General features: G+C 57.0%; 1 protein-coding gene across 6 annotated transcripts in view; it reads right to left on the bottom strand.

Moving 5' to 3' along the window:
* Positions 1 to 13,470, bottom strand: part of MAPT (microtubule associated protein tau) — a 43,281-nt gene that overhangs the window by 2,941 nt on the left and 26,870 nt on the right. For 2 of the 6 annotated variants that reach the window (XM_058820385.1, XM_058820382.1), the window contains 9 exons: positions 13,118 to 13,164; positions 12,064 to 12,222; positions 10,186 to 10,312; positions 9,670 to 9,720; positions 9,000 to 9,265; positions 5,495 to 5,587; positions 5,255 to 5,347; positions 2,076 to 2,157; positions 1,812 to 1,924 (listed from right to left, as the gene is read on the bottom strand). In XM_058820385.1, coding sequence (XP_058676368.1) covers positions 1,812 to 1,924; positions 2,076 to 2,157; positions 5,255 to 5,347; positions 5,495 to 5,587; positions 9,000 to 9,265; positions 9,670 to 9,720; positions 10,186 to 10,312; positions 12,064 to 12,222; positions 13,118 to 13,164 — 1,031 coding nt within the window. Of the gene's footprint in view, positions 1 to 293; positions 427 to 1,811; positions 1,925 to 2,075; positions 2,158 to 5,254; positions 5,348 to 5,494; positions 5,588 to 8,999; positions 9,266 to 9,669; positions 9,721 to 10,185; positions 10,313 to 12,063; positions 12,223 to 13,117; positions 13,165 to 13,470 lie in introns of all 6 variants that reach the window. The other 4 variants (XM_058820383.1, XM_058820384.1, XM_058820387.1 and 1 more) reach the window with 4 other exon arrangements.

A 13,470-nucleotide genomic window follows, 5' to 3' on the forward strand; every position in this document is an offset into this window, starting at 1 on the left:
CACGACAGCGGGACCTGAGCACCTGGATGCTGCCAAATCCTCCCCACGACAGCGGGACCTGAGCACCTGGATGCTGCCAAATCCTCCCCACGACAGCAGGACCTGAGCACCTGGATGCTGCCAAATCCTCCCCAGGCAAGGTCCTGGCTCCAGAGGGCACAACCTGGGCTGCTCCCACTCCCCTGGCAGAGATCATGGGGGCACGTGGCACATGAAGCTCCCCCTCAGCCCACGGAGCTGCTCCCAGGAGCCAAACCCCTCTCCCGCTGACCTGGATCTGGTTTGCTACTTACAGGTGCCCTCCCCAGCCGAGTGCAAGGCTGGGGGCTGGCTCTCCATGGGGCTGAGTGGCTCCAGCACCAGGGCCTGGAGCCCAGCGGGGTCTGGGCTCGGGGTCCAGGTCTTGTCTTCCTTGCCTTTCTCTCTCTATAGGTGAAGAAACCCACCCAGGGCAGTGGGGGGCAAAAAATGCATCAGCAACAAAAACCATGATCCAAGAAATGCCAGCCAGAAGGAAAAAGACAAAAAATATAGAAAAGAAATAGAAAACTGGGGAGAAAAAGATCTGAAAAACAGGGCCATTCACTGACTCATAGAAAGAAGAGTGGCTGCCTTTGGAGCCAGGGAGGAAAACTCCAGGAACAGCAGAGGAGAGCACAGGGACTTGGGCAGAGCACAGAGCACCCAGCTCCTCACGGCACACCCAGCACAGGAACCAGAGCTCAGCCCAAAGATCTGTGGACTGTGAGTCCCAGTGTGGATCTGTGTGTCACAGAGCAAGGAGGGGGCTTGGGGACATGGGAAAGGGGCAGCAGAGCTGCAGCTGCACTCAGTCACACCCAGAACCTCCTCCAGGTTTAGGCAGGGGAGGAGCAGGCTTTGCTGGGTCAAAGCCTTGCCAAGAAACTCAAAAAACTCCCCTGCAGAGGGCAAGTTCTTCAAACTATGGCCCAGTGAATGTGGCAGGATGCGACAGAGCCATCATTGGATCACAAAACCGATGCAAAAGGCTCAGTGAAGCACAGGGGAGCTGATGCACGGCAGAGAGAAGGGTAAGGAAGTCAAGCGGTCCCGCAGTCAGAGGCCAGCTGGACGTGAGAGCTGGAGCTGCACAGAGAACACGTGGCCAAGAACAAAGTGCCAAAATACGGGAGCTGAAACAGAACCTTCCCCTCCCATTGAGACAAAAGTGCTGCAAAAACAAGCAAGACAAAACCCGCTTTTCCCCGGGGAAGCTGAACCCTGCGTGTGGCCAGGCTGGATCTCAGCTCTGTGCTCACCTGATGTCCTCACCCCCTGGCTGCTGGGGACTCGGTGGCCTTGAAGCCCGGCTGTGGGGCTGCTTTGCTTGGCCAAGACTCACTGAAGTCACCATCAAAGCCTGGGTGGGAACAGCTCAGCCCCAGCTCACCTCCCTGACCCGAGTGCCTTTTGTCTCTCCATTTAATCCCCCAAACACTCCCTCCCTTCACAGAGCCCTGGGTCAGGAGGGAGAAATCACCTCCTGAAGGGCCAGTTTGCAGCAAAGTCACCTGCTCTAAATAAAGCTGAGCCTTTAATGCTGCACCTCTGCAGCTGCCAGCTCTGTGTCACAGCAGCAGCAGCACAGCATGGGACTGGCTGGTGGTGACACTTGGTGGGAAGGGTTTGAGACACAAAAATCTTGAGAGGCAGCAGAGAGAGCAGGAAACCACAGCAGAGGCTGCCCCTGGCTGGTGCTCACTCAGGGGCCATCCTGGGCAGCGTCACCACTCTGTCCCCTGTCCCCTCACACCCACAGCAGCACACACCTGTCCCCAGGGCCCCTTTACCTTTTTATTGCCTCCTCCAGGGACGTGGCTGATGTTATCTAGGGACCCGATTTTCGACTGCACCTTATCTTTGAAGTCCAGTTTCTCAGATTTCACCTCCACCTGGCCACCACCTGCAGGAGAGGGGTGAGAGGTGGCTCAGGAGCTGGGGCAGCACCCAGCACTGCAGGGCTCACTGGGGTGCTGCAGTCACTGCCTCCCTCACCCCCTGTGCCCCTGCCCAGCCCTGTGCCCCTCTCACACCCCCCTGAGCCCCAGGGGTACCTGGTTTGTGGTGGATGTTGCCCAGGGAACCACATTTGGATGTCACATGGCTCAGGTCCACTGGCTTGTAAACGATTTGCACCTGCCCGTGGGAGAGAGGAGAAGGGGATGAGCTGGTGGCCAGCACGGGCAGCTGGGGAGGGGGAGCACAACACACAGCAGCACCTGAGCTGGATTGGAGGGAAAGGACAGCTCCAGCCCCGGGAGGATTAATGACACCAAAGAAACTGCCATCAGAAATGGGAGATCATTAATGCCCGTGTGCAGGAGCCTCTTAACATGTCAGCATGCACGACATCACCTCTCCACAGAGGGGGGAGTAGAGGCAATTTTTAAGTGCTCGAAGTGAGAGAGAAAGTGGAGTGGTAATTAATTTAAGATTTGCATACACATCATCCAAAAGGAGGAGATATACCAGAGAGAAAAACGTAAAAAATAAATACCTTTTCTGGTGTAAAACATAAAGCTTATGTCCACAAAAACTGAAAGAACAGAAATGATCAATGTGCACAGAACTTTCAAAAGAGTGACCAAAATATGCATTTCTGAAAAATGCTGTAATGGAAATAAGGGTTAAAAGAAAAAAAAAAAAAGAAAAGCAAAGCAAAATCTAAATATCTGGAGTTGACATCATAGAAATCAAAATGGCAATTATAAAGTATTGAACCACAACAGCATTTTGTGACATTCAAGCCCTGTTTTGCTGTGCTTTGCCCACGATGTCTCTGAGCTGGGCTCCAGCATTGCAGGGATCCCCCCCCGTCCCCAGAGCGCTCGTGGCACGGACAGGGGGACACGGGACAGACACAGGGACAGCGCGGGGCTGCAGGGCTGGGCAGCAGCCACACAGCAGGGAGGAGCCTCGGGGCAGGCACACGCAGGGCAGCAGCAGGAGACAAGGGGGACAAAACACCCCCAGAGCCCCCCAAGTCACCCTGGAGCCTGGTGGGGGCTCCCCCAGCCCCGAGGGGCAGCTGCTGCTGGGTGAGTGGGGCTGGGCAGGAGAAACGGCACCATCCACAGCTCAGGGTGGCTCTGGGGACAGCCTGGCCTCCCCGGGGAGCATCTGCTGCTCTCTCTGTGCTCCCCGGCAGTGTGATGCTCTCAGCAGCCCCAGCAGGATGGGCCAGCACCAAAGGGAGCTGTGAGAGGAGCTGCTCCTCCCAACAGCCCCCAGATCATCACCAGGATCCACCGCTCCCCATCCCAGCACCAAAGCCCCGGGGGAAGGTGCATCCTGCAGTCCTCAGCTGGCCCCAGCACCCTCAGTGATTGTCACAGCCCTGAGAAACAACCCCGAGCCCAGCCTGGAGCCAGGAACAGGAGCAAGAGCCCCAGGCACAGAGCCCTGCTGCCCTGCCTTGTCTCTGCTGCTCACACAGACCAAAGGGCACGTTTGACAGGAGACAGAGAGGGAGGAAAGCAACCCCTCAGGGTCTGGGAGCACACCGTGACACAGACGTGGGGACAGCGCAGGGAAAGGTCACAGGTTTGATGCACCTGGGCAGGAGAGGAGCTGGATTTGGTTGGAAAGCAGGAAACAGACCCAAAAAGGGCAGCTGGGGCCTTTGTAATCCCAGCTGTGACCCTGAAGGGTCTCTCAGCAATTCAGGCGCCACTGAGACCTGGGACTGAAAGTCCTCTCGTTGCCAGAATGAGCAATCAGCAATTAATGGAACTTTGTGCTCTCATTCCCAGTCCCTTTTGTGACAGACAGGACTCTGTCATCCCTTCCCATCCTGCTGGCGAGCAGAGAAGGATCCTTCCCACTTTAGCAGGAAAGAAAAAGGAGAACAGAGCCGTTTGCCTGGGAAAGCAGTGCCAGAGACCTGGGGATGCCACCCTCAGCGCCAGCAACGCCAACTCCTGCCTGAGGCATGCCCTGGGCAGAGCAGCCACAGCTTCAAAGCCCAGGCACCAAGGCCAGGGAAGCAGGGATGGCTGGGCAGGGGCTGTGCCGTGGGTTTCAGGCCCTGGGGTCTCTTGTTGCCCCCTCCCAAGGAGGGCCAGCACAGCCTGACACTGCCCCTGCTGCTCCCAGGGCTGCTGCAGCCAGATCAAACAGAGCCCGTGGGGTTTTCAGCTCTGGCAGGGCCTGGGGAGGGATCTCAGCCCCCAGATGAAAATCCAGGTAATTCTCAACCCAGAGCAGCTGCAAAGGCCCACGGTGTGAGCTCTGGGAAGGAGGGACCAGCTCATCACCAGCCACAGCACTGGGGGTTCATGGCCAGCACCAGCTCCTGGCCCAGCTCACGCTGGGCAGCCCAGAGCAAGGAACAGGAACAACCATGGGACTGCTTCACAGGGCTCTGAGCTCTGCACAGCAGCTCCTCTGGCCTGGGAAGGAGCTGCAGAGTGACCCCAAATTTAAGCCAGAGGTTGCAAATCCAGCTGCGTCCCTGTGTTCACCTGCCAAGCCTTCTGCAAGGCTCAGATTCTCAGGGAGGGCGTCCACAGAGATCAAGGAAAACCCATGGGGAACTTCAGAGCAGGCCCCACAAGCCCCAGTGACACAGCCTGGGGCCTCAGGGATGTGCCTTTCTCAGCCCAGCATCTTTCCTGGACCCAAACTGTAAACCCACCGACCTCTGTGGAGTTTCTCCAGGTTTCTGGCACAGTAACTGAAAGCTGAGTCTGGTATTTATGTGGGAACAGCTGGAAATGCCAGTGCTCAAATCAATTAGCTCAACAATACTTCAGGCTCAGCCCCCGTGGGCGCTGCTGGACACATTCATTAGCAAGGAGAAACTCAACATTTGCATGGATCATACTTGCCTGATGGGAACGGGCACGTTCACATGTTGGGCAGGATCATGTCCAATTTAGCAGCACATTGAGCAATGAGGACTTGGTCTGCTCATAAACCTACCCATCTCCTGCATCACCCAGTGCCAAGGGCCCATCCCACAGCCCAGGAGGCTTCCAGGCAGTGCAGAGCCCTGGGGTTACTGGGATCTTTGGTTACAGACATGGTTTGGACACGGGGCAGTTAGTTCTGTCCATGGCAGGCATGTCCAGGACTCGTTAGGGTTCATTTTTGGGTTAAGGGGTTAAATGACAGCACGTCCCCAATGGCTATGTGACAGCAGCGTGGCTGCAGATAGCATTGGTGATTAGTGTAACAACATGCCACTAAAATCAGGATTATTACAGAGCATTCAAAGTGTGAAGGTACTCACACTGCCTCCGCCCGGGATGTGTTTGATATTATCCTTTGAGCCACACCTGGATTGAACGCTGCTAAAGTCCAGCTTCTTATTAATTATCTGCACCTTTGGTAGCCAGAAAAGAGTCATTGCACGTCACCAATAGCTATCTGCTGGCAGGGACACTGCAGATAGCATTGGCAGTTCAGTGTACACAACATGCCAGTTATCATCAGCACTAAGATAGAGCATTGAAAGTGTGAAGGTACTCACACTGCCTCCGCCCGGGATGTGTTTGATATTATCCTTTGAGCCACACTTGGATTGAACGCTGCTAAAGTCCAGCTTCTTATTAATTATCTGCACCTTTAGTAGCCAGAAAAGAGCGTGAGAAACAACATGACCATCTGCAGCTTGACCATGTGTTACAGCCCTAAAACCAGGAACCTGCCTTCCAGCGCCAGCAGCAAAAAGGAAAAACCTAAATCTCTGCCTTGCTGCACAGATTTGTCTGTTCCTGGGCTGGAAAGGGAAGGTGGAGGTGGACAGGTCATAGCTCGAGACTGGACAGGCTGGGGAGTGCTGCAGCCCTGGGTACCAGGCTAAACACCAGCAAACAGCTCAGCCTGGATCCTTCCACTGAACAGAGCAGGAACTCAATGGGCAGCACAGCAAACCCACTGGGAGGCAGGGCTGGGGCACCAGCAGGGCCCAGAGAGCCCAGCAGGGATCACAGACAGCCCCTGCACAACCAGTGGAATGACCAGGGATGGAGCTGAGAGAAAAACGCCTGCCCAGCTCCAGCTCCATGCCTGGTACCACAGTTCCCTTCTGGGCCAGGCACACCCGGCCTTGGGCAAACAGAATTTATCCTGGGGAGCAGGAGCTGAGTGTCCAGCACTGGGAAGGGACACCCAGCTCTGCTCTGCACTCACACTCCCTCCACAGCTGCCAAGAGAAAGCCAGAAATGCTGCCAGGGATGCAGCTCCATGCCAGGGATGCAGCTCCATGCCAGGGATGCAGCTCCATGCCAGGGATGCAGCCCCATCCCAGGGTTGCAGCTCCATGCCAGGGATGCAGCCCCATCCCAGGGTTGCAGCCCCAGGACAGGGATGCAGCCCCAGGACAGGGATGCAGCCCCAGGACAGGGATGCAGCTCCATGCCAGGGATGCAGCCCCAGGACAGGGATGCAGCTCCATGCCAGGGTTGCAGCTCCATGCCAGGGATGCAGCCCCATCCCAGGGTTGCAGCTCCATGCCAGGGATGCAGCTCCATGCCAGGGATGCAGCCCCAGGACAGGGATGCAGCTCCATGCCAGGGATGCAGCCCCATCCCAGGGATGCAGCCCCACCCCAGTGCTGTGGCACATTCCTAACACGTCCCTGGTGGGTGGCAGTGGGGCTGGGAAGGGCTGGGGCCACATGGGCACCACTGTTAGGACATTCTGCAGCCCCAGAGCCTTCCCTGCACGCTGATCTCTGTGCTCACAAAGCTGCCTCCACCCAGGGCTTGTTTCCCCCCCTGGCTGTGTCGGGAGCTGCCCTGGAGCCACCTCAGGCACCTGAGCAGCTCTTCCAGACAGCCCCAGGGTGGAGACAACCCCTGCTCCTGCCCCACACAGCCCAGAGTGCCTGCACAGCCCCCACAGGTGGAAATGCGGGTGACAGCCCACAGGTGAGAGGCACCACGAGAGTCCCCAGCAGTGTCACCTCCGCGGGCACAGACACTGCTGGTGGCACCTTCCCCAGAGCTGGGCAGGCTCCTGGGCTCCATCCAGCATCCCAGCCCCAGCCTGCTCTGCCAGGAGAGCTCCCTGCAGCGCCCAGGCTCTCCAGCACGGAGCACCATGGTTGCTGGTGTGTGCCTCCAGCAGGATTGTCCCAGTTTACATCACCTAATCCACAAATCAGGGCCCAGCTGTGCCAGAGCCACACGGGGTGATGCAGCCACAGCACGAGGGCTCAGACAAGCAGCAGCACAGCAGAGACCTGGCCTGGCTGTTCCTCTGCCTGCCCAGCCTGGAATCTGCATGGAGAGCAGGCTCCAAACCCATTTCTGAGCCTCAAATCGAATGTCTGGGATCAGCCCCTTCTGCTCCAGCCGCAGCCTTTCTGCTGGGAGCACTCTGCAGAATCCCCAGCAGAGCATCCAGCCATTCAGCCCTGCAAAGAGCGAGGGATTGTCCCACATTCAGCTGTCCTTACTCTTTCAGCAACAACAACAAACAGAGAGGCAGAGAGGGGGAAAAAAAAAAAAAGCAACTTGTAAAAGCTGGATTTAAAAAGAACAAGCAAATAATTTAACTGTTTTCCAGTAAACAAGGGTTCCTTCCAAAATCCCTGGAGAGCAGGGTCTGTGGGGGTGGGAAGAAAAACCCATGTCTTGTGCTAAGTGGGCAGGAGGGCTGAGCCCCCCCAAAAAAGGACTCTGTGCTCATGTGCTGCTGTCTCATGACCAAGAGCCCTGCCCAGGCTCCAGAGCCCCCCTGGATGGTGGCACAGAGCCAGTGAATCGTGCCAGCCACGGTGGGAAATGCCTGGAAAGGCCATGGAGAAGCAGGCTGCCACTTCCCAGGATGCAGAGGAGCCAGCCCAAAGCCTCCCCCCCGTGCCAAAGGGGGGCATCCAGAGCCACCGAGGTACCTGCTCACACAAAATGCCATGCACAGCACTCAGGGAACGTTTGCTGTGGCTCTGCAAGGTCTGCAGCCAGGCAGTGCCACCCTTAGGATAGACAGTGCCACCCCCAGGACACGTAACGCCACCCTTAGGACAGGCAGTGCCACCCCCAGGACAAGCAGTGCCACCCTTAGAACAGGCAGTGTCACCCTTAGGACAGGCAGTGCCACCCCCAGGACAGGCAGTGCCACCCTCAGAACAGGCAGTGCCACCCTTAGGACAGGCAATGTCACCCTAGGACAAGCAGTGCCACACCAGGACAGGCAGTGCCACCCCCAGGACAGGCAGTGCCACCCCCAGGACAAGCAGTGCCACCCTTAGAACAGGCAGTGCTACCCTTAGAACAGGCAGTGCCACCCTTAGGACAGGCAGTGTCACCCTTAGAACAGGCAGTGCCACCCCCAGGACAGGCAGTGCCACCCCCAGGACAAGCAGCGCCACCCTTAGGACAGCCAATGCCACCCTAGGACACGCAGTGTCACCCCAGGACAGGCACTGTCCCCTGCCAGGCTTGCAGAATTTAACCCAAGACCCTCATTCCCAAGCCCAGAGGTCACTTTGCTCATTGAACAACTTTTCTGGGAGTATTGAAAGGATAAAGTGCCACCAGTTCTGGCTGTGCCACCCTGCACTGTGTAGCACCTGGTGGCACAACACAACCCAAAACCTTGCCAACAGAGCTGGATCCAAAACCCCAATGTGGGCAAAATGTGGGGTCCGAGCCCGAGACCCTCAGAAGGAGCAGACAGACCCTGCTGTGCCCTGCTGCGGGCACAGGGTGGCACTGAGAAACACAGCCCTGACCCTGCCACCCCTCAGGGCTGCAGCTCACAGCCTGCTGGGCACTGGCACCACCAGGGAATGCCATTCCCTCATGAGATCCTCACCATGAGCTCTCCATGAGCTGAGCAAGGAACTGCAGGCCAAGCTGAGCGAGGAATTCCAACCCCAAAAACCCTCCAGGAGGAGCGGAGCCAGGCTGGAGCCCTGCCCATGCCCATGCCCAGCGCTGCAGCTCCGGCGAGGCCGTGCCAGCCCAGAGGGAGCCTCCAGCACACGCCGTCCCCCCCAGAGCAGGAGCAGAGCCCGCGTTTTTACCTTGCCACCTCCGGGCTGGTGCTTCAGGTTGTCGGTGGAGCCGATTTTGGACTTGACGTTCTTCAGGTCGGGCATGGGCGCGGCGGCGGGCGGGACGCGGGTCTTGGCGGAGGCCGGCGACTTGGGGGGCGTGCGGACCACTGCCACCTTCTTGGGCTCCCTGGCTGGTGGGGTGGGCAGAGAGGGGGTGCGGGAACGGCTGCCCGGAGTCCCGGGGGAGCCGGGGCTGCTGTAACCGCTTCTGTCTCCAGACTTGGGCTGCTCACCTGCAGTTTGCACAGAGCACGGCCCCGGTCAGGACCCCTCCCCTGCTGCCCCTGGGGGCTGCTCTGCCTCGTCCCAGAGCCCACCCAACAGCCCAGCGCGGGGGGAGGCTGCTGGCTGCGCTCTCTGCTACTCCGTTTTGAAGGCAAAAACTGCGATTCAAAGGCAATTTCCTAATTATCCCAGAAGGAAGATGGTCTCCACCGCCTGGATCGTTCAGTAAGACTCCCCACCCGAGCGTGGCACGGCGAATTACAGACAAAAGACACTCAGAACCACTTTTCTATCAGAAATTTGGAAGCGCTTTCACAAAATTATGTTCTGCAATTAACTAAGGCTGATCGCTGAGCACTGTCCCCAATTTGAAAAGGAAATTAAAGAAAAAAAGAAGACCCTTAAACATCACCTTTCTCAGTCTTTGCTGCTGCAGGAGGTGGCTTTTTCTGCTCCTTTCTGCCTGTTTAGTGAATGAGAAAGATGCTTAAACATAATAAAGCTGGAAAATTAATTGATTTAAGGTTTTATGCAGCTCTGGTTAAGTACGAAATATACGTATACATCCAGTGAAATGCACCATTTTAATGGAAATTCACAATGCCTGATGCTTTCTGGGGTTTTCTTCTCTGAGCATAATTGGCTAATCTCCACTCGTGTAATCGAAGAATTGATCCTCTTGCCCCTGCCCTTTGTGAATATCATCAGAGAGAAAACGAGCAGATGGATTTAAAAAAAAACGGAGCTGCCTAAATCTTCCAGATTTGAGGAAATCCCACAGGACAAAGCAACTGGCCTCGGCTACGCACCGGAGACTGCAGGAGCACAGGCACCGAGGGAGGGCTCAGAGCGCCAGGTGTGCCATGAACCCCTGGCACTGCCCAGCGGCAGCACCCAGCGCCCAGCACACGCTGCCACCGTCACCTACCGGAGCTGGGAGGGGTCTTGGGGGCCGTGGGGGTCTTGGCCGGGATGCGGGTGGCGTTGGTGGAGTTCCGCTGCGCCTGCCCCGCGCGCGCCGAGCCCGTCTTGGAGCCACCGCGCGCCTCCGGGCCCTGCGGACACAGCGGGCGTCAGGGACAGGGTGGCACCCCTGGGATCACTCAGGGACAGGGTGGCACCCCTGGGATCAGAGAGCCAGGGACAGGGTGGCACCTCTGGGATCACTCAGGGACAGGGTGGCACCTCTGGGATCACTCAGGGACAGGGTGACACCCCTGGGATCACTCAGGGACAGGGTGGCACCCCTGGGATCAGAGTCAGGGACAGGGTGGCACCCCTGGGATCACTCAGGGACAGGGTGGCACCTGTGGGATCACTCAGGGACAGGGTGACACCCCTGGGATCACTCAGGGACAGGGTGGCACCCCCGAGATCACTCAGGGACAGGGTGACACCCCTGCGGACACAGCGGGGGTCAGGGACAGGGTGGCACCCCTCAATCAGAGAGCCAGGGATGGGCTGGTACCTCTCAGAGAGCCAGGGACAGGGTGGCACCCCTGGGGACACAGCAGGACGTCAGGGACAGGGTGACACCCCTGGGATCAGAGTCAGGGACAGGGTGACACCCCTCAGTCACACAGTCAGGGACAGGGTGACACCCCTCAATCAGAGAGCCAGGGATGGGCTGGCACTCCTGGGGACACAGCAGGATGTCAGGGACAGGCTGGCACCCCTGGGATCAGAGTCAGGGACAGCGTGGCACCCCTGGGATCGGAGAGCCAGGGATGGGCTGGCACCCCTCAGAGAGCCAGGGACAGGGTGACACCCCTGGGGACACAGAAGGACGTCAGGGACAGGATTGCACCTGCCAGTCAGAGAGCTAGGGATGGGCTGGCACCCCTCAGAGAGCCAGGGACAGGATGCCACCCCTCAATCAGAGAGCCAGGGACAGGGTGCCACCCCTGGGGACACACCAGGGCGTCAGGGACAGGCTGGCACCCCTGGCATCAGAGAGCCAGGGATGGCCTGCCACCCCTCCCACTTTTCCTTGGGATTCCCCACACCTGGAATGTGCCTGTTCACACCTTGTGTCCCAAATCCACAGGCAGGGCACAGGAAAGGCTGTGACCTTTCCCAGACGAGCCCTTGGCTTTAGCTATGCCATGCACTGCACCCTCACACCTGGCTTGGCTACACCTCTGCTCTCTGAATTTCATCCTTTGGTTTCACCCGTTTTGCCAAAATTTTGTACAGGAGATAAATTCTGTATTTATGTATTTATGTACGTAATGTAATGCATATATGTAAAAATACAGCATCGGTGACTGGCACAGGGTGCCCAGAGCAGCTGTGGCTGCCTCTGGATCCCTGGCAGTGCCCAAGGCCGGCTGGGACAAGGCTTGGATCACCCTGGGACAGTGGGAGGTGTCCCTGCTATGGCAGGGGTGGCACTGGATGAGATTTAATCTCATTTCTGACCCAAACCATTCCAGGTTCTGTGTGGCCTGCACCCCCTGTGCCTTCCCCATGGGTGTGTTGACGTGCCTGAATGGCACAAAGGGAGAAAGCTCTGAGGTTCTGTTCACCCTGCAGGACTGGCCATGGAATGTGCAGCACCTGCAGCTCTGGCACAGCTCAAACCCACCTGTGAAACACAGACACAGAGCTGCCAGACAAGGAGGGGCACAAAGGGACAGGGGAACGGGGGCACACCTGCAGCACGGAGCCCTTTGTGTGCTGTGCCCTCCCAGCACCAAACCCGGGTGCAGGGAGCACATTCCCCTCTCCAGGGACAGGGAGGGACCTGCAGCAGCCAGGAATGCCAGGAACGCCCTCAGGTGCTGCCCTGGCCTCTGTCCCTTACCTTGGCTCTGCTTTCCTGCATTCCTGTGCTGGCAGGCCGGGGGGTGGCACTGGCAGGGCTGCAGGGTGCTTTGGAGGCACTGGGTGCTGCTTTCGGAGGGGCTGCGTGCTGCATGGGGGCACTGGAGCCACAGGGGTTGGCAGGGCAAGGTGAGGATTTCTTGGACGTGGAAATGAAATGAGATGAAATGAAATGGGGAAAAAAACAAACAAACAAACAAACAAACCAAACAAACAAACAAAAAAAAAACAACAAAGGAAAATCAGCATGGCAGGGAAATAAAATGGGATCCATCGGCGACATTAAATGGGATTAGAAGGTGCAATACAGAGCTGGGTGTGGGGTAGGGACTGCCAGGGCTGTACACAGAGAAATACCCAATTTTAGTGTTAGAAAGTGATTCTATTCCTCATTTTTAACTCTTCACCCGCTGCCTTTCCCCTCAGCTTGTCCATTATCCCACCCAGGCACTAACCAGGATAATGGCCAGCTGAGCTAAACCTCCTCCAAATTACCAGAGTGACAGATATTGTTTAACTTCTGGGATTTGCCCATTACTAAACTCTGTTCCTCACCCACAGCACAACACAGCATCTTTCTGGGGGTTGTCCTGGGCAAGCCAGGAGCTGGATTTGATGATTCCTGTGGATCCCTTCCAACTCAGGGTATTCTACAATCTGGATTATTTAATTTAATGTTTTAATTCCATGTTTTGCTCTTTTCACAGTTATGCTTGTCCCCAGTGCAGTTTTGAGCCTGCCCCAAGGTCAGCTGCTGCTTTTCAGCCCTGGGCTGATAAAATGCTTTCTCCAACCTCCCACCCGAGCCCATGAGCCACGTGCTTGATTCAGATTTGGATCATTTCCTCACCCTCAAAGCACCCATGGATTGCACCATCCAAACCCAGGGGAGGGAAGGAAAAATAAAAACAAATTTATTGTTTGAAACAAATGGAAAAATGGAACATAATGGGGAGGTTTCCTGAGAGGCAGGAGGGCAGGAGAGGAGCCAGAACATGGACAGGTGTCACCCCTGGTTTTGGTTTTTAGCTTACCTTGGGTTTCTTTTCATCAGCTTCGGTCCCTTCCTTGTCAGCACGACCTGACAGATGGAAACACACAGTTACACCTCCTGGGACTGGTCAGAAACTCCAGACCCTGCTGGGGGTGCTCCCTGCCCCTCAATACAGCTCTCAGAGATGTGACGGTGTCACCGCCTCCTGCACAAATCCCTGCACTACTCCACATCACATTTGTGAGCCGGCAGATGATGCTGTGTTAGTCAGCACTGGGGACCAGACACACCAGGGAGGTTTGTGAGGGAGAATTCCGCCCAGATTTCCACCCAGCTCCTGCAGGATCCACCCAGTTCAGCACAGAAAGTTCCCTTCAACCCTCTGGAACACTC

Source organism: Ammospiza caudacuta, chromosome 27 (genome assembly GCF_027887145.1).
Source record: "Ammospiza caudacuta isolate bAmmCau1 chromosome 27, bAmmCau1.pri, whole genome shotgun sequence".
Taxonomy (NCBI): domain Eukaryota; kingdom Metazoa; phylum Chordata; class Aves; order Passeriformes; family Passerellidae; genus Ammospiza; species Ammospiza caudacuta.